This window comes from Hemitrygon akajei, chromosome 3 (assembly GCF_048418815.1).
Source record: "Hemitrygon akajei chromosome 3, sHemAka1.3, whole genome shotgun sequence".
Classification (NCBI taxonomy): domain Eukaryota; kingdom Metazoa; phylum Chordata; class Chondrichthyes; order Myliobatiformes; family Dasyatidae; genus Hemitrygon; species Hemitrygon akajei.
This window is the reverse complement of record NC_133126.1, coordinates 29622600-29641319: the sequence shown is the minus strand read 5'-3', so window position 1 is coordinate 29641319 and position 18720 is coordinate 29622600. Positions and strand designations below refer to the sequence as shown.

Here is an 18720-nt window from a genome sequence, read left to right as displayed (position 1 = left end):
GGAGAAAAGGCTGAGTTCACTCAACCTATTCTCATAAGCCACGCTCTCCAATCCAGGCAACATCCTTGTAAATCTCTGCACCCTTCCTATCGCTTCCACATCCTTCCAATAGTGAGGCTACCAGAACTGAGCACAGTACTCCAAGTGGGGTCTGACCAGGGTCCTATATAACTGCAACATTACCTCTCAGCTCCTAAATTCAATTCCACAATTGATGAAGGCCAATACACCATACACCTTCTTAACCACAGAGTTAACCTGCTCAGCTACTTTGAGCATCCTATGGACTCAGACCCTAAGGTCCCTTTGGTCCTCCACAATGCCAAGAGTCTTACCATTAATACTATATTCTGCCATCATATTTGACCTACTAAAATGAAACACCACACTTATCTGGGTTGAACTCTATCTGCCACTTCTCAGCCCAGTTTTACACCCTATCAATGTCCCGCTGTAACCTCTGACAGCCCTCCACACTATCCACAACACCTCCAACCTTTGTGTCATCAGCAAACTTACTAACCCATCCCTCCACTTCCTCATCCAGGTCATTTATAAAAATCACGAAGAGTAAGGGTCTCAGAACAGATCCCTGAGGCACTCCACTGGTGACTGACCTCCATGCAGAATATGACCCATCTACAACCACTCTTTGCCTTCTGTGGGCAAGCCAGTTCTGGATCCACAAAGCAATGTCCTCTTGGATCCCATGCCTCCTTACTTTCTCATTAACCCTTGCATGAGGTACCTTATCAAATGCCTTGCTGAAATCCATATACACTACATCTACTGCTCTTCCTTCATCAATGTGTTTAGTCACATCCTCAAAAAATTCAATCAGGCTCGTAAGGCACGACCTGTCCTTTACAAAGCCATGCTGACTGCTCCTAATCATATTATACCTCTCCAGATGTACATAAATCCTGCCTCTCAGGATCTTCTCCATCAACTTACCAACCACTGAAGTAAGACTTACTGGTCTATAATTTCCTCGGCTATCTCTATTCCCTTTCTTGAATAAAGGAACAACGTCCGCAACCCTCCAGTCCTCTGGAACCTCTCCCGTACCCATTTATGATGCAAAGATCATGGCCAGAGGCTCATCAATCGCCTCCCACAGTAGCCTGGGGCACATCATATCTGGTCCCGGCGACTTATCCAACTTGATGCTTTCCGAAAGCTCCAGCACATCTTCTTTCTTAATATCTACATGCTCAAGCTTTTTAGTCTGCTGCAAGTCATCGCTACAATCTCTAAGATCCTTTTCCATAGTGAATACTGAAGTAAAGTATTCATTAAGTACCTCTGCTATTTCCTCCGGTTCCATATGCACTTTCCCACTGTCACATTTGATAGGTCCTGTTCTTTCACGTCTTATCCTCTTGCTCTTCACATACTTGTAGAATGCCTTGGGGTTTTCCTTAATTCTGCCCACCAAGGCCTTCTCATGGCCCCTTTTGGCTCTCCTAATTTCCTTCTTAAGCTCCTTCCTAGTAGCCTTATAATCTTCTAGATCTCGAACAGTACCTAGCTCTCTGAATCTTTTGTAAGCTTTTCTTCTTGACTAGATTTATTACAGCTTTTGTACACCACGTTTCCTGTATCCTACCATAACTTACCTGTCTCATTGGAACGTACGTATACAGAACTCCACACAAATATCTCCTGAATATTTGCCACATTTCTTCTGTACTTTTCCCTGAGAACATCTGTTTCCAATTTAAGCCTCCAATTTCCTGCCTGATAGCCTCGTAATTCCCCTTACTCCAATTAAAAGCTTTTCTAACTTGTCTGTTCCTATCTCTCTCCAGTGCTGTTGTAAAGGAAATAAGAGTTATTATGACTATCTCCAAAATGGTCTCCAACTGAGAGATCTGACACCTGACCAGGTTCATTTCCCAATACCAAATCAAGTAAAGACTCTTGCCTTTCCCATTCTCCTTTGCTCTTTCAGCCCAGATGAAGGGTCACAACTTGAATAATTGACTGTCCACATCCCTGTACATTAGAAACATAGAAAAACCTACAACATAATACAGGCCCTTCAGCCCACAAAGCTGTGCTGAACATGTCCTTACCTGAGAAATTGCCTAGGGTTACCCATAGCCCTCTATTTTTCTGAGATCCATATACCTGTCCAGGAGTCTCTTAAAAGACCCTATCGTATCCGCCTCTATCACCATCGCTGGCAGCCCATTCCACGCACTCACCTCTCCCTGCATAAAAAAAATCTTACCCCTGATATCTCCTCTCTACCTACTTCCAAGCATCTTAAAACTATGCCCTCTCATGCTAGCCATTTCAGCCCTGGGAAAAGCTTCTGACTGTCCACAAAAATAGTGGATTTTTTTGTATTTTCTTCAATATTAGTTGCCAGCTTTTGAACCCATGCAGATAACTTCACTCTCCACGACTGTAACCTGATTCTATGATCTACATACTCAATTTCAGGGACTGTTTACAACTCAGGTTCTCGATATTGTTTTTATTTGCACAGTTTGTCTTCTGCACATTGATATTTATCAGTTTTTGTTTATCAGTATGTGTGGCTTTGTCATATTCTATTGTATTTCCTTTTGCCCGTAAATTCCTGCAATAAATTAAATCTCAGGCTAGTAGATGATAACATATGCATACTTTGATAAAAATAAATTTACTTTGAATTTTGAGTACTCCTGCCGGAACTTCATGTTCTCTTTTTAAACTTTAGGTCATTTAAAATTCTTCACCCTAAATCCTGTTCAACCATCACCACTCTGTGTATGGTTCTACCCTAGATTCTCTAACTTCCTGTAATTTCTCTCCATCCCCTTGCTCTCTCTTCCTATTTCCCATTTCCTCCATCTCTCACCCCTCTCTACTTCTCACCCATTCATCACTTCTCTCTGGTTCCCCTTCACCTTTCCTTGCTTCCATGGTCCACTGTCCTCTCCTATAAGATTCCTTCTTCAGCTCTTTATCTTTTCCACTTATCACCTCCCAGTTTCTCTCATCATCCCCCCCCTCCTCCCCACCCACCCACTTTACTCTTCAGCTGGACTTGCCTGTCACCTGCCAGTTTGTTTTCCTTCTCTCCCCCCCCCCCCCAAAAGCCACCTTATTCTAGTTTCCTCCTTCCTTTCTAGTCCTGATGAAGGGTCTTGGCCTGAAATGTTGGCTGTTTATTCCCCTCGATGGATACTGTGTGTCCCGCTTGGTGGTGCAATAATATCAGCGCCAGACTCCGGAGCGAAGGTTCCTGAGTTCGAATCCAAGTCGGGTTGAGCTAGCAACTCGGCCTCATAAAACAAGAATAGCTTGCTACGAAAACACTGTCAAAAGACGGTGCCCCGATAACTCCACTGCTGAGTTAAGGGCTATTCTTCTTCTTCATGGATACTGTCTGACTTGCTGAGTTCCTCCAGCATTTTTTGTGTGTTGCTGTGGATATCCAGCGTCTGCAGAATCTGGTGTTTAAGTAATAATGCTCTGCTTTAAGTATTGAATTCTACTCTCTCCATGGTTTGCTGCTCTTCCACGAAAGTTGTCTGAAACCTGGAATTGTGGTTTTTTATGCATCCCGTTATTTATTACTATGCATTTTTCTGCTGATGTCCCAGTCTCCTGAATTCCACCTACTCTCATCCCAAGCCCTTTCAATGAAATTCATGGAGTCTGTTAGCTAGTCTGATTTCAGATTAGCTCTGCTAACACAACCCTGTGGCTCAATTTCCAAATGCATCCTATAATACTCCTTTGAGTGGGATATTCTTACTCTTCTGAAACTCTCAAAATGAAAATTATTGTTCTGCTTGCTGAACTGAGCTTCACCACTTTGGCAAAGGTCAGAGTGTGTTACTGATGTATGTTGCTGTTTCTGGTGACGCTTGTGTTATTGTTTTCTACTTTACCATTGCATTTCTTAATTTTGAAATGTTTAGACATTCTATTTACACATCTGTAACTGTGGAAAAATTGTCTCTAACTTGGTCATTTTTGCTCTGGTTTTGATTTCTGCTTCTTACTAATTAACAGGTAGAAATGCAGTCTCTCCATCTACCTGTAAATTTTTGATCATGAGCAATGATGAATTCTGTGGTTAGATTCCTGTATAAGATTCCTAACTCCAGCTGACGCATTGCAACTTTCCCCCTTACACTGCCCACTGTAGTTGCTGGCTCTTGAGTAGTACTCGACTCAGTGGGTGAACGCTGTGAAACGTGAACCCTGTGTTTGCTGCCCACTTACACGCCTATTCATACTGCTCAGGCTGGTTCAGTGCCGGAGTGCTGCATGAGCTGAGCTGAGGCAGAGTCTGCTTTCCACGTTGGTGGAAATAAGTTCAGATTAGACACAGATTTATTTATCTCATGTGCATCGAAAAATACAGCAAAATGGCTTGCTGGCATTAACAACCAACACCCAAGGGTGCGCTGGGGGCAGCCCACAAGTGGCTTGGAATGTTGAACATAACTACAGTCGGCGCACATTCCAGCGCCAAAATAGCATGCCCACCATGTTCAGCAGAACAACACAAGCAGCAACAGCAAAGCAAGCCCCTTTCTCTCTCACACACACACACATGTGGAAATGGTGGGGTTTGTCTTTGATGTGTGTCTGTGTCCCTTAAATCCTCCACCATTTGCATGCTTGCAAGGAGAGTGGAGTTGATGGAAGGGACAGAACTTAGACGAGCTGCTTGTCTCCCACTCCCATTCAGTCATGCTGACAATAATGCATGAAAGGTTTCCAGTGTGCCTGTCTCAAGAGGCATGAGTCATTCCTATTAATGAGTCAGCCAAAGCCAGGATGGGACGTCAGTCTGGGTTCAGTGCTCAGTCGCCCATTTCCCTCATTGCCAGCAGGTGTTGTTAGGGAAACTTCCTTGAGGTCCTGAACAAAAACTGCCCACGCATTTGTCATCCGCACTGCTCATCTCTGACTCCCAGGACAAGTGTCTCATCGTCTGTGTGTCTGTAGGACATTCTCAAGCACACTCATCCTCTGTCTTACTTAACACTCACAATCTGGACTCTGTACTGCTTTTGTCTGGGACCTGCAAGACAGTAATGTCTTTTGTTTTTTCTTTCAGTTCTCCTGCCCTCCACTCCCCCACCGCCACTCTTCACTGACTCATCCTGCTCCAGACTTGCGAGCCCATGGGATCATCTCTTTTAATTATACATGCATACAGTGCCTGGCCTGGAGCCAGGCAGCGATGTTCACTTGCTAAATTGATGATGTTGTATTTGAGGGCCCACTGCTGCAACACTAATGTTGCTATGATAGCTTTCATTTTTGAATTGATTAAGCCTGTGGCTCAGATTGCATAGGATAATGTCCCCGTGGTTTGTGAACTTGGTGACTATGATTTCCTTTTCTTGTACCCCCCTCCACTTCAACCACCACCATCCAAATTCATTTATTTATTAAACGTACATCGAAATGTACAGTGAAATGTGTTCGTAATAGCAACCAACACAACCTAAGGGTATGTTGGGAGCCGCCCACGTATGTCGTCACATATTTCTGGCATCAACAAAGCATGGCCACAATGTTCAGCACAACAATACAAACAGCCACAAAACAACACTCCAGCACTCTAACAGATTTATATAGATGTTCTGTTGAAAGTGTCCTGACTGGTTGCCTCATGGCCTAGTACAGCAAGTCAATTGCACAGGAAGTACAAGAAGCTTCAGAGAGTCGTGAGCTCAGTCCAATATATCATGGGCACATCCCGCCCCGTCCCACCAAGGCAACATCTATCATCAAAGATCTCCACCATCTGATCCATGCCATCTTCTCTCAGCTACCATCGGGCAGGAGGTACAGGAGCCTGAAGTCCCACACCACAAGGTTCAGGGACTGCTACTTCCCTTTAAACATTTAATTCTTGAACCAACTGGCACAACAATAATCATTCCAGTTTAACAACGTGATGAACACTGACTACGATGTATTGAAATGGACTTAGTTTTTTTTGTTCTTATAGTGTTTTGTAAAAAAAAGTGTATAATTTATGTTTAATGGTTTTCTTGTGAATGCTGTTTATCTGATGTTATGTGGCTGTGATGCTGCAGCAAGTGTTTCATTGCACCTGTGCACACAGGTATTTCTGCATATAACAATAAACATGATTGGGCTTTGATTATGCGCCAGCTTGGGCTAGATGGCCTGTTTCCTTGCTATGCATGTGATTTATGTATGTGAGAGGACTTCAGCACTCCTCTGTCCTTTTCAAACCTTGCCCCCTGTGAAAGCACTGCTCTCCACTTTCTCTGCACCAATCCCAACCTTGCCATCAAAGCCATGGATAAATGGGGTGCTGTTGTAGTGTGGCAGGCTGACCTCTTCTTTGCTGAGGCAAGACTGCAACTTTCAGACACCTCATACCTACCCCTTCCTTGAAGAGGACCCTATTCTGGACCATCAGAAAACTGTCTCCGACGTCATCACTAACCTTAAACTCTGGAGAACTCCCATCCACTGCCAGCAAACTCTAGGTTCCCTTACTGCACACTGCTCGCTTCTACCTCCTACCCAAGATCCACAAACTTGACTCTGCAGGTAGGCTAGTTATTTTTGCCCGCTCCTGTCCCACTGAACTCATGTCCTCATACAGCGATCCTTGGTTCAATTCTTTCCCACCTACATCCACAACACCTCCCTTGCTCTTGATCTCCTTAGTAACTTTCAATTCCCTGGACCCTGAAAATGATCACATTTTCACCATGGATGTCCAGTCCCTATACACTTCTATCCACCATCAAAAAGACTATAAAGTTCTCTGCTTCTTTCTCAATTAAAAAAAAACAACCAGTTCCCCTCCACCACCACCTTCCTCCTTCTGGCAGAATTGATCCTCATCCTCCACTTTCTCCAGGCTGGAGGGGTAGCCATGGGCCCTAGCTATGTCTGGCTTTCTGGTGGCTATGTAGAATGGTCCATGTTCCAAACCTTCACCATCTATTGTGTCAGGTGCTCCTGATGTAGCCTTTTCTACATTGATGATACCTGTCATAAATTGGGGGACTCCTTCATTGAGCACTTTTGCTCCATCCTCTAAAAGCAGGACATTTTAATTCCGATTCCTTTTCCAGTTTTGACATGTTGGTTCTTGGCAGCCTGTTGTGCCAAGATGAGGCCACCCTCAGTGTGGAGGAGCAACACCTTGTATTCCCTTTTTTGGTAGCCTCCAACCTGATGGCATAAATATCAATTTTTCCTCCCTCCCCGGGTCTCCTTCCCTTTCTCCTATGGTCCACTCTCCTCTCCTATCAGATTTCTTTCTCTCCAGCCCTTCACCTTTCCTACCCACCTGGCTTCACCTATCATCTTCTAGCTAACTCTACCCCTCCCCCCACCTTTTTATTCTGGCGTCTTCCCTCTTTCCAGTCTCGCCCAAAACGTTAACAGTTTATTCATTTCCATAGATGCTGCCTGACTTGCTGAGATCCTCCAGCATTTTATGTGTTACTCCAGATTTCCAGCATCTGCAGAATTTCTGGTGTTTGATGTATATATGAAATGTGATTAGCATGCATCCTAAGTCATGTTCTCATTTTCTTTTCCAATCTAGGTCGGCGACAGATTCACCACCTGGGCAACCAGCTCCAGTTAAACCAGCATTGCCTGGACACTGCTTTTAACTTCTTCAAAATGGCCGTCAACAAGCGCCTGACTCGGGGCCGGAAAATGAGCCATGTGGTCGCTGCCTGCCTCTATCTGGTCTGTCGGACGGAGGGGACTCCTCGTATCCTTTACACATGGTGCTGATCGAAAAGGGTAATTTAATGGTGATACAGAGCATTGTTTAAACAGTCTCTGTTTAAGCAGAAATTGTTCGTGTGGTGTTTTATTCAAGTTGCTTTGCTTTCATTGTGTTTTGTGGAGGTCTACAGGTGCTTACTGACAGGTCAGTGCGGACTGTTAAATGACAGGTTGTTATGGGGTAAGTGCTGTAAATGCTGTGGATATTGCTTCCATTGGCAGCTGTGTCCATGTTGGTCAGTTTCAGGTTGACCTTAGAGTTAGCATGCAGAGGTTTGTCGTGTCATAAGTTTGTATTGAATTCAGAACAGTGCATATCCATAGTGCTGCAGAGATCCAAGTTCAAAGTAAAACTCCTTATCAAGGCATGTATATATTACCATATACAACCTTGAGATTAATTTTCTTGCAGGCAGTTTTGGAAAATAATTACAACACGATTTATGAAAAAACTATACATAAAGGCTGACAAACAACCAATGTGCAAAACAAGATAAATTGTCCAGATATAAAGTAACACTGAGAACATGAGTTGTAATAAGTCCTTGAAAGTGAGTTTGTAGAATAGGTTCAGGGTTATGGTGAGTAAAGTTGTTTGTGCTAATTCAGGAGTCTCATTCTGGGTAATAATTGTTTTCAGCTGAAGTTGAACTTTGGCGTAACCTTTATAGTACGAGTGCAGTGGTGTGGCATGTTTCAGAGAACACACCAAAATGAGACCTTGATGGTCTTCTCTGTTGGATCCTGAAGATCCTGTGGCAATCTGCAGAGAACAGCAACATTCAATAATCATAAAGAGTAAAGAATTGGATTAAAAAATAAAGTTGGGATTAAAGTATGGATGTGGAATAAAATGTGCATCAACAGTAAAGTACCAGCATGCATTTACTGTTGCTGGTATTTATTATTTCTTTATGGCTTCATTATTATTTCTTAAACTGCATCAATAAGTGCACTTCTGAAAGTTGTTACTTGTCCACAAAGAACTGTCTCCAACTTGGTGTCGGAGGCAGATCCTTGTGGCGTTTACATGCCAGTTTTTCCATAAGACCATAAGATATAGGAGCAGAAGTAGGCCATTTAGCCCATCGCGTCTGCTCCGTCATTCAGTCACGGGCTGAACCAATTCTTCCAGTCATCCCCACTCCCCTGCCTTCACCCCATACCCTTTGATGCCCTGGCTAATCAAGAACCTATTTACCTCTGCCTTAAATACACCTAATAACTTGGCCTACACAGCCACTCGTGGTAACAAATTCCACAGATTTTCCACCCTCTGGTGAAGTAAAATTCTCCGCATCTCACTTCTAAATGGACATCCTTCAATCCTGAAGCCGTGACCTCTTGTTGTAGAATCCCCTACCATGGGAGATAACTTTGCCATTTCTAATCTGTTCAGGCCTTTTAACATTTGGAATGTTTCTATGAGATCCCACCTCATTCTCCTGAACTCCAGGGAATACAGTCCAAGAGCTGCCAGACGTTGGGTAGAGTTTTAACTAATTTGGCAGAAGGATGGGAACTGGAGTGAGAGGACTGAGGATGGGGCAGTTGGTATACAAGTACATGCAGAGTGTAGTGTGACAGTGAGGAAGGAAAGAGTGATAATAGGGCAGAATTGCAGTCAGTGGATGAGTTGAAGGTTAATGGGGGGGGGATCAAAAATAATGAATACAGGGCTGAAGGCATTATATTTGAATGCACGTAATATATGAATTAAGGTCAGTGATCTTGTAAAGCATTTAGAGATTGACAGGTATGGCATTGTGGATATCATTCAGTCACTGGAAGAAGATCATAGCAGGGAGCTTAGCATTCAAGGATACACATTGTATCAAAAGGACAAATAGGTAGGTAGGTTGAGTGGGTGTGGTGCCCCTTCTTGGTCAAAAATCAAATCAAATCCTTAAAAACAAATGCCATGGGATCGGAAAATGGAGGATTGTTGTGGATGGAGTTAAGGAACTGCAGGGGTAAAAAGACCCTGATGAGAGTTATGTGTAGGCCTCCGAGCAGATGTGGGCTACGAATTTCAATGGGATAGAGAAAAGGCATGTAATAAGGGGAACGTTATGATAGTCATGGGGGATTTCAATATGCAGCTAGATTGGGGAAAATCAATTTGGGGCTGGCTCGATAGAGTTGGAATTTGTAGAATGCATATGAGATGGCTTTTTAGAGCAGCTTGTGGTTGAGCCCACTAGGGGATAGGCAATTCTGGATTGGGAGTTGTTTAATGAACCAGATTTGATTAGTGAGCTTGAGTTAAAGGAACCTTTGGAGGCAGTGATCATAATATGATAGAATTCACACTGGAATTTGGGAGGGAGAAGTTAGTCAGATGTATCAGTATTACAGTAGAATGAATGGAATTACAGACATGAGAGGGGAGATGGCCAACGTTGATTGGAAGGGGATACTGACATGGATGATGGTAGAACAGCATTGGCTGAGTTTCTGGGAGTAATTTGGAAGGCGTAGGAGAGATGCATCCCAAGGAAGAAGTATTCTAAAGGGAGGATGAGGCAACTGTGGCTGACAAAGGAGGTCAAAGACAGAGTAAAAGCAAAAGAGAGGGCATATAAAATAGCACAAATTAGTGCATAGTTAGAGACTGGGAAGCTTTTAAAGACCAACAGAAGGCAACTAAAACAGCCATAAGGAGAGAAAAGGTGAAATATGATGGTAAACTAGCCTATAAATTAAAAGAGGATACAAAACGTGTTTTTTTTTTCAGATATATAAAGAATAAAAGAGAGGTTGGAGTGGATATTGGACCACTGGAAAATGATGCTGCAGAGGTAGTAATGGGGGACAAAGAAATGGCAGACCAACTCAATTAAGTATTTTGCGCCAGTCTTCACTGTGCAAGATACTAGCAGTATGCCAGAAATTCAAGAGTGGCAGGATCCGAATTAAGAATCAGGTTTATTATCACCAACATGTGTCGAGAAATTTGTTAACTTTGCAGCAGCAGTTCAATGCAATACATAATATAGAAGGAAAAAAAATAATATTAATTAAATAAGCAAATTAATTACAGTATATGTATATTGAATAGATTAAAAATCATGCAAAAACAAATAATATATATTAAAAAGGTGAGGTAGTGCCCAAGGGTTCAATGTCCATTTAGAAAACAGTTGGCAGAGGGGAAGAAGCTGTTCTTGAATTGCTGAGGGCAGAAGTGAGTGTAGTTGCTGTTATTAAAGAGAAAGTGCTTGAGAAGCTGAGGTAGATAAGTCACCTTGACCAGATGAACCATACCTGAGGGTTCTGAAAGAAGTAGCTGAAAAGATTGTAAAGACATCAGTAATGATCTTGCAAGAATCACTAGATTCTGGAATGATTCCAGAGAACTGGAAAATTGCAAATGTCACTGTGCTCTGTAAGAAATGAGTGAGGCAATAAAAATGTAATTATCGGAGAGTTAGCCTGACTTAAGTGGTTGGAAAGTTGTTGGAGTCTATTATTACGGACAAGGTTGTTGGGTACTTGGAGAAACATGATAAAATAGGCCAAAGTCAGTATGATTTCCTTAAGGGGAAATCTTGCCTGACAAATCTGTTAAAATTGTTTGAGGAAATAACAGTCAGGATAGGCAAAGGATAATCAGTAGATGTTGTTTACTTGGATTTTCAGAAGGCCTTTGACAAGGTGCCACACATGAGGCTGCTTAACAAGATAAGAGCCCATGGTATTGCAGGGAAGAATAGATAGAAGACTGGCTGACTGGCCAAAGGCAAAGAGTGGGAATAAGACAGGCTTTTCTGGTTGGTTGCTGGTAACTAGTGGTATTCCACAGTGGTCTGTGTTAGGACAGCTTCTTTTCACATTATATGTCAATATCTTGGAAGACAGAATCAATGGCTTTGTGGCCAAGTTTGTGGATGATACAAAGATAGGTGGAGGGTCAGGTGGTGTTGAAGAAGCAGGGAGTTTGTAGAAGGTCTTAGACAGATTTGGAGAATGGGCAGAGAATTGCCAAATGGAATATAGTGTAGGGAAGTGTATGGACATGTATTTTGGTAAAGGAATAAAAGCGTAAATTATTTTTTAAGCAGAGAAAATAAAAAAAATCTGAATTCCAAAGGAACTTCAGAGTTCTCATGCTGGATTCCCAAATAATTAATTTGCAGATTGAGTTGGTGGTAAGGACAAGCAATGCAATGTTAGCAATCATTTCGAGAGGACTAGAATATGAAAGCAAGGATGTACTCGAATATTGAAAGGCCTCAGTAGAGTGGGTATTGAGAGGACGTTTCCTATAGTGGGAGAGCCTAGGACCAGAGGGCACAGCCTCAGAATAGAGGGATGTTCATTTAGAGCAGAGATGAGGAATTTCTTTTGTCGGTGGGTGGTGAATCTGTGGCATTGCCACGGATTGCTGTGGAGGCAATTTCATTGGATATACAGTGGTTCCTGGTTAATTGGGGCAGCTGCTTATTTGGGACATCTCTTAAAGAACACAGCTATGTAATTGAGAAAATAGCTGGGATTTCCTTTATTTATATAGGAAACCATGTCACTTAATTGGGACAGGAAACTTGCCTAAGTACCAGCGCCAGACTCGTGTACTTGTTTCACTGTTAGACTCTACACCATGCTTAACTGAGCAGTTTTTAAATAACATCAGTTGCATGTGTTTGTGTTCAAAAATCAGTGATTTTTGTGACTGATAGTTGGCAAGAAACAAGCAGTATGACAATTCAGAACTGTTTTGCTTGCTGCAGTTTCAAGCATTTAGGTTTGGAGATGCTAGAAATGGCTAAAGTGAAAATGAATGCTTTTGCTTCTTCAAGTTAGAACTACAAAGCATTTGAAGGTTGAATGTTGCAAAGAAAATGAAGATAACATTATATGAAGGCAGTCTGTTATCTGCACTAGGTGTCAGTGCTGATTTTGTTAATTTACAGTCAATCAAAAGAACGCAGCCTTGGCATTTGCAGTAGATTGAAAGAACATGGCAGATTTATAGAACAGTAGCAGTATTGATAGTGTTCTGATTTGTTCTGTATTTCATTTAAGTTCAGAATTTGTTTATCAGTTAAATGGTAGCTTTGTCTTTACCTTTTACCTTTTAAACTATTTCCATAAAACTTCAGCTAATTGGGGCAGCCACTTATTTGGGGCAAAATGTACTGGTTCCTATATGTCCCAATTAACTGGAATCCACTTTATTTGAAGTGCAGTTTAATTAGTCCGGACATCATAGGTTACGAGGAGAAGACAGGAGAATGAGGTTAAGAGGGATAAAAATCAGCTATGAAGGAATGGTGGAGCAGACTGAATGGCTTAATTCTGCTCCTGTGTCTTATAGTCTGTAGGGATAGGGAGCTCATAAAGTACCTTTTAGCTTCTAAGGAAAGCCATGACTTCAATTGGCCTGGTGGTCTTTTGTTGAGCATTTAGCCATCATTTTTCTCTACTGATTCTTCTAACGTCTAGATTTACCTCTGGACTTTGGGTTTGGGATGGGTGGTTTAGTACAAAATCAGTTTGTTCGTTCTCATGGCTTGCTATTTTAAAAATATACCAGTCTTTGAAACTTTACCTCAAAACTCTGTTCATCCCAAAGAAGAGTGGCTTAATGGTTGAGGGTCTCTTTTACCTATACATATTCAGAACATTTCCCTGTCAGTTCCTGAAAACTGGCCACAACACAGAATTGGGAGTAATATACTACATAGATTGAGAGCAACATCACACAAGGTACTGGAAGAACTTGGCAAGTTGGGCAACATCTGTGATGGAGGGGGAGGAATCAACAGTGTTTCAGGTTGAAACCCTGAATCAGGATGGTTTCATCGAAATATCAAGGTGCTTTACCCTATAATTGTTGGTTGTCCCTATTTATTTATTGGTGCCCCATATTCCAGCTCGTGGGTTTCCTCCCAAGTTCCAGAGACGTGTGTATGAGTTAGGGTTAATGAGTTGTTGGTGCCAGAAGAAAGGCACTGCTTAGTAACTGCACATCCTTAGACTATGTTAGTTGTTGATAGAAACAATGCATTTCACTGTATGGTTTAGTGTGCATGTGACAAATAAACCTCATCTTTATCTTTCTCTGGACCTTTTCAAGCCTTTCCCCTCCCACCTTAAACTAAATTTCCCCTAGGTTTGGACTGTCCTCACCCAGGGAAAAGACTGTTATCATCCAACTGTTTTATGCCCCTCATAATTTTAAACATTCCTACAGAGGACTAAGGGAGAGAGCCCTGACAACACTGGTAACAGTCTCCTCCCTGAACAATCACCTGTACTGGAGAGAGTGTAGAAGGCATTGTCTGGATTGAAGGACTATATTGTGGGGAGTGATTAGACGGGCTGGGCTTATTTCCCCTGGAGCGATGGAGGCAGAAGACTAATCTGATAGAAAAGTTTAAATTTTGAGAGGCACAAATCAGGAAGGTGGTCAGAGTCTTTCTCCCAGGTAGAGTGGAACATAATGGAATTACATTAAGGATTAAGGTGAAGAAAAGGAGTTTTAAAGGGGTTTAGGCTGATATCTGGAATGTGATGCCAGAGATATTGGTGGAATCAGGTGCAAACACTATATTTTAGAGACACTCAAATAGGCACTTATGTAGGCAAGGCATAGAAGGATGTGGACCCATTGGAATCAGTGTAATTGGGTAATAGCTCCGGCTTCGGTATTTTGGTGCAAAGGGCCTGATTCTGTGCTGATGACTTAATGTCTGTGGATCAATAAGCATTATATCAATCATTAACTCTGTTTCAACTCTACACCCTGGTTTACACATTTTTGTGCTTTTATTTTTACTTCAACATCCACAGTATTTTCTGATGTCCTGATGAAGGGTATCGACGCAAAACGTTGACTCTTTATTCCTTTTCCAAGATGCTGCCTGGCCTGCTGATTTCCCACAGCATTGTCTATGTGTTAACTCTGGATTTCCAGCATCTACAGACTCTCTTGTGCCCACAGTATTTTGCTTTATTTTAATTGATGCACCATAAAAGGCATCCTATTTGGATGCATCACGGCTCGGTGTGTCTGTGACAACAAGATGCTGCAGAGAATTGTGGACACAGCTCAGCACATCACAGAATCCATGGTCTGTTTGCACTTTTCACTGTTTCATTAAAGCTGTCAGCATAATCAAAGACCCCACCAGCCCAGGATATTCTCTCTCCTCGCCAGTAAGATGAACTCTTGACCTCACAATCTACTTTCTATGGCCTTGTATCTTTATTACATCTTGCACTTCACTTCCTCTGTAACTTTAATACTATTATTTTGCACTCTGTTGTCACTTTCCCTGATACTACCTTGGTGCACCATTGTAATGAATTTATCTGTATGGATGGTAAGCAGAACAAGTTTTTCCCATTGCACCTTGGTACATATGACAATAATAAACCAATTTTACCAATGATCTTTTTTCTGATTTTGCTCCACCAAAGGACCCATTAACCATTTAATTATATTAAACAAAATGATAGCGTAATGCTTAAGTTGCTGGGCTATTGATTGAGTGTTACAGTATTAAATTCCCACTCGGCAGCTGGGGTATTTAAATTCAAGTCAATCAATAAATCGGTCCCAGTAATGAAGCCATGAAACGGGTCAAAACCCTGTCTGTTCTCTAACTCACTAACATGCCTAACAACAATCAGAATCAGATTTACCACTTACGTCTAAGGTGTTGTGAAATTTGTTGTTTTGCAGCATAAATACAGTGTAATACATTAAAAACTATAAATTAGAATAAGAAATGTGTACATATTGTTCAAAATTAGTGAGGAAGTGTTCATAGGTTTGTTCATTGTCTGTTCAAAAATCAGTTCAGAATATATGAGTGCATGTTCATGGTCTTCTGCTGCAGTGGCCCATCCGCTTCAGGGTTGGATGTGTTGTGTGTTTGGAAATGCTGTTCTGCACACTGCTGTTGTAACACGTGGTTATCTGAATCACTGTCACTTTTCTGTCTGCTTGAACCTGTCTGGTCATTCTCCTGTGACTACTGTTAACGAGGTAATTTTGCCCACAGAACTACCGTTCACTGGATGTTTTGTTTTTGGTACCATTCTCTGTAAACTTTAGAGACTGTAGTGCGTGAAAATCCCAGGAGATCAGCAGTTTCTGAAATACTCAAACCACCCTGTCTGGCACCAACAATCATTCCATGGGCAAAGTCACTTAGTTCACATTTCTTCCTCATTCTGATGTTTGGTCTGAACAACAACTAAACTTCTTGACCATGTTTGCATGCTTTTATTCATTGAGTTGCTGCCATTTGATTGGCTGATTAGATATCTGCATTAAGGATGTGAAATACAGGTGTACCTTTTTTTAAAAGGTGGCCTCTGAGTGTGGCTTACTCTTAAATGCCTTTTTTACAATGCCCTCACTCAAGCTCAAGAATCAATTTGTGACTGACACAAGTGCTGTCTTCCAGATGATGTGCATACCCTGTAGTGAATAAAAATTATTAAACACTTCTGTAAGGTCAGCACTTAATCTTCTCTGCTTGAAGGAATGCAAGGCCAGCCAATACAACAGGCGTTTATAATTCTCCCCTTTCAGAGTACTATGTTAGATAGATGCTTGTCCTCCTGCACATCATCACAACACTTACAGCATTGTGACAAGGTATGTCAGAGCTGATGGAAGCAGCATGCTTCCCGCAATCAGAGGGTGTGGAACAAGACAGCACTGACAGGGGTTAATGAGAGATTCAGAGGAGAGGCCAGGATAAATCACTTCATTAAAGGGCTGTTTATTCATTTAAAGGATGTGGGCTTTGCAGGCTGAGTCAGTATTTATCACCCCTTCCTAATTCCCCTGAGGAGGTGGCGAGCTGCCGTCTGCAATGCTTGAAATGCAGGTATAGGGCCAAAGACATTGGTGTAGAATTAGGCCATTTGGCCCATCAATTCTGGTCCACCATTCCAAAGTGGCCTCCACAGCCACCTGGGGAAATGTATTCTACAGATTCACTGCCCTCTGGTTAAACGCACATCCCTCTATTCTGAGGCTGTGCCCTCTGGTCCTAGATACCCCCACTCTCCACATCCACTCTATCTAGACTTTTCAATATTTGACAAGTTTCAATGAGATTTGCCCACCCCCCCCATTCTTCTTAACTCCAGTTGAGTACAAGTGCAGAGCCATCAAATGCTTCTCATACATTAACCCTTTTATTCCCAGAATCATTCTTGTGAACCTACTCAGGACCCTCTCCTATGCCAGCAGTATAGATGAAATGTCTTCTTGACCTGCTGCAGCCCTTGAGATGCAGGTAGACACACAATGTCATTAATGACAGATCTCCAGAATTTTCACACAACAGCAGTGACGGAATGTTACAGATTTCCAAGTAAGGATAGTCTCTTGGAGAGTAACTTCCAGGTAGTGATGAATTTGTAGAATTCACGTCTGTGGTCATTGGTTGAAGTAGAAAACACCTCAAAGTTAATTGTACATGGGCAGTGTGTCCCCTTTACTTTCAGGGAGTTGGGCATTAAATGCCAAAAGGCTATAGTGCATCATATTGAAGTAATCGCGGAGGTCATAAAATGGAGATAGAAGGTTCATAGGATTTTCCCTCTCTGACATGGAATTCCAGTTTTTCTTACTTCCATTACCCTCTGCAGCTCATGACATAGCATGGCTTAGATATACACCAAAATATCTTGGGCACATAAGGCTTGAAGGCAATATAAACCAGAGAAAGATACCTCAGTGAAAAGTCAAGGCCCATTAGAAATATGAGCAGAACCAGGCCATTCGGCCCATCGAGTCTGCTCCGTCATTCCATCATGGCTGAATAATTATCCCTCTCAACCCCATTCTCTTGCCTTCTCTCCATAATCTTTACCTAACTAATCAAGAACCTATCAGTCTATGCTTTAAATATAGCTAATGACATGGCCTCTACAGCTGTCTGTGGCAATGAATTCCACAGATCCACCACACTCTGGCTATATTAATTCCAGGTCCCTGAAGAAGATCACAATACCTCCATAAGGAAACTAGTTAGGACAGCTCCATGTACTGTTTTGTGCTTTGTTTTCCTCCTTCCCCTCCTGTGGTGCAATTGTTCTTGTAGAACAAACCACCTCCCCACTTAACAGGAGGATGTGACTCTAACATCACAATAACACACCTGCCCACCCCTGCAAGAGCCACCACTACTGGCCCAGCTTTTCCCCTTTCGGTACCGGTCAGGGTTGACTCTTGCCTCCAGCTGCTGCAGACAAAGAGCAGGAGAGCCTCTGCTCCCTGTGCAGTGGTGTTGAAGTACAGCACTAACGTGCTCCAGTGAAGGCATACTGGAGGAATTAGTAGTCTGGGTCAGACGGCACAGCAACATTTGACCTTTTTTCCCATCCACGATATGCCTATTTGCATGCATTAACACCGCATCCTTCCATGCCCTGCTTGTTTAAATGTCTCTGGAACCAAGTGACTTTATGATTTCACCAGTATTTTGAATTAAGAGGTTCCCTGATCTTGCTACTTTGCCTTTCACATTTAACCAGAGCATACTGTCTCTGAACTCTTACTAATATTTTTCAAAGACTCACACTTGTCAGCTATCATTTGGCCCACAAGCATCTGCTCACATCTTACTTGCACATGTCCCCATTTACGTTGTTGGTGTCAGCCTTCCCCCAATTCAAGTCCTTAACTTGGGAACCAATCTTACTCTTTTCCATAACTACCTTGAAATTTGTGAAATTAGTTACTGTTCCAATGTGTTCCCATGTCAACAGTTTCATCACCTGCTCTGTTTAGTTTTCTAAAGGTTGAGTGATATAGTCACAGAAGCAGGCCCTTTGGCCCATCTAGTCCATGCTGGTCTGGTTTTCTGCCTAATGTCATCTATGTAGAACTATAGGGCACTACTACACAGAAACAGGCCCTTTGGCCCATCTAGTCCATGTTGGCCTGGTTTTCTGCCTAATCCCCTTTGGGCCATCTACTATAACAGAAACATA

At 42.3% G+C, this 18720-nt stretch overlaps 1 protein-coding gene across 2 annotated transcripts in view; it reads left to right on the top strand.

Annotated features, from left to right (window-relative positions):
* brf1b (BRF1 general transcription factor IIIB subunit b) overlaps positions 1-18720 on the top strand; it is a 445784-nt gene that overhangs the window by 98855 nt on the left and 328209 nt on the right. The window contains exon 3 of one of the 2 annotated variants that reach the window (XM_073039442.1): positions 7562-7735. The exons of the other annotated variant lie outside the window; for it this stretch is intronic. Coding sequence (XP_072895543.1) covers positions 7562-7735 — 174 coding nt within the window. The remainder of the gene's footprint in view (positions 1-7561; positions 7736-18720) is intronic. 2 annotated transcript variants of the gene reach the window in all.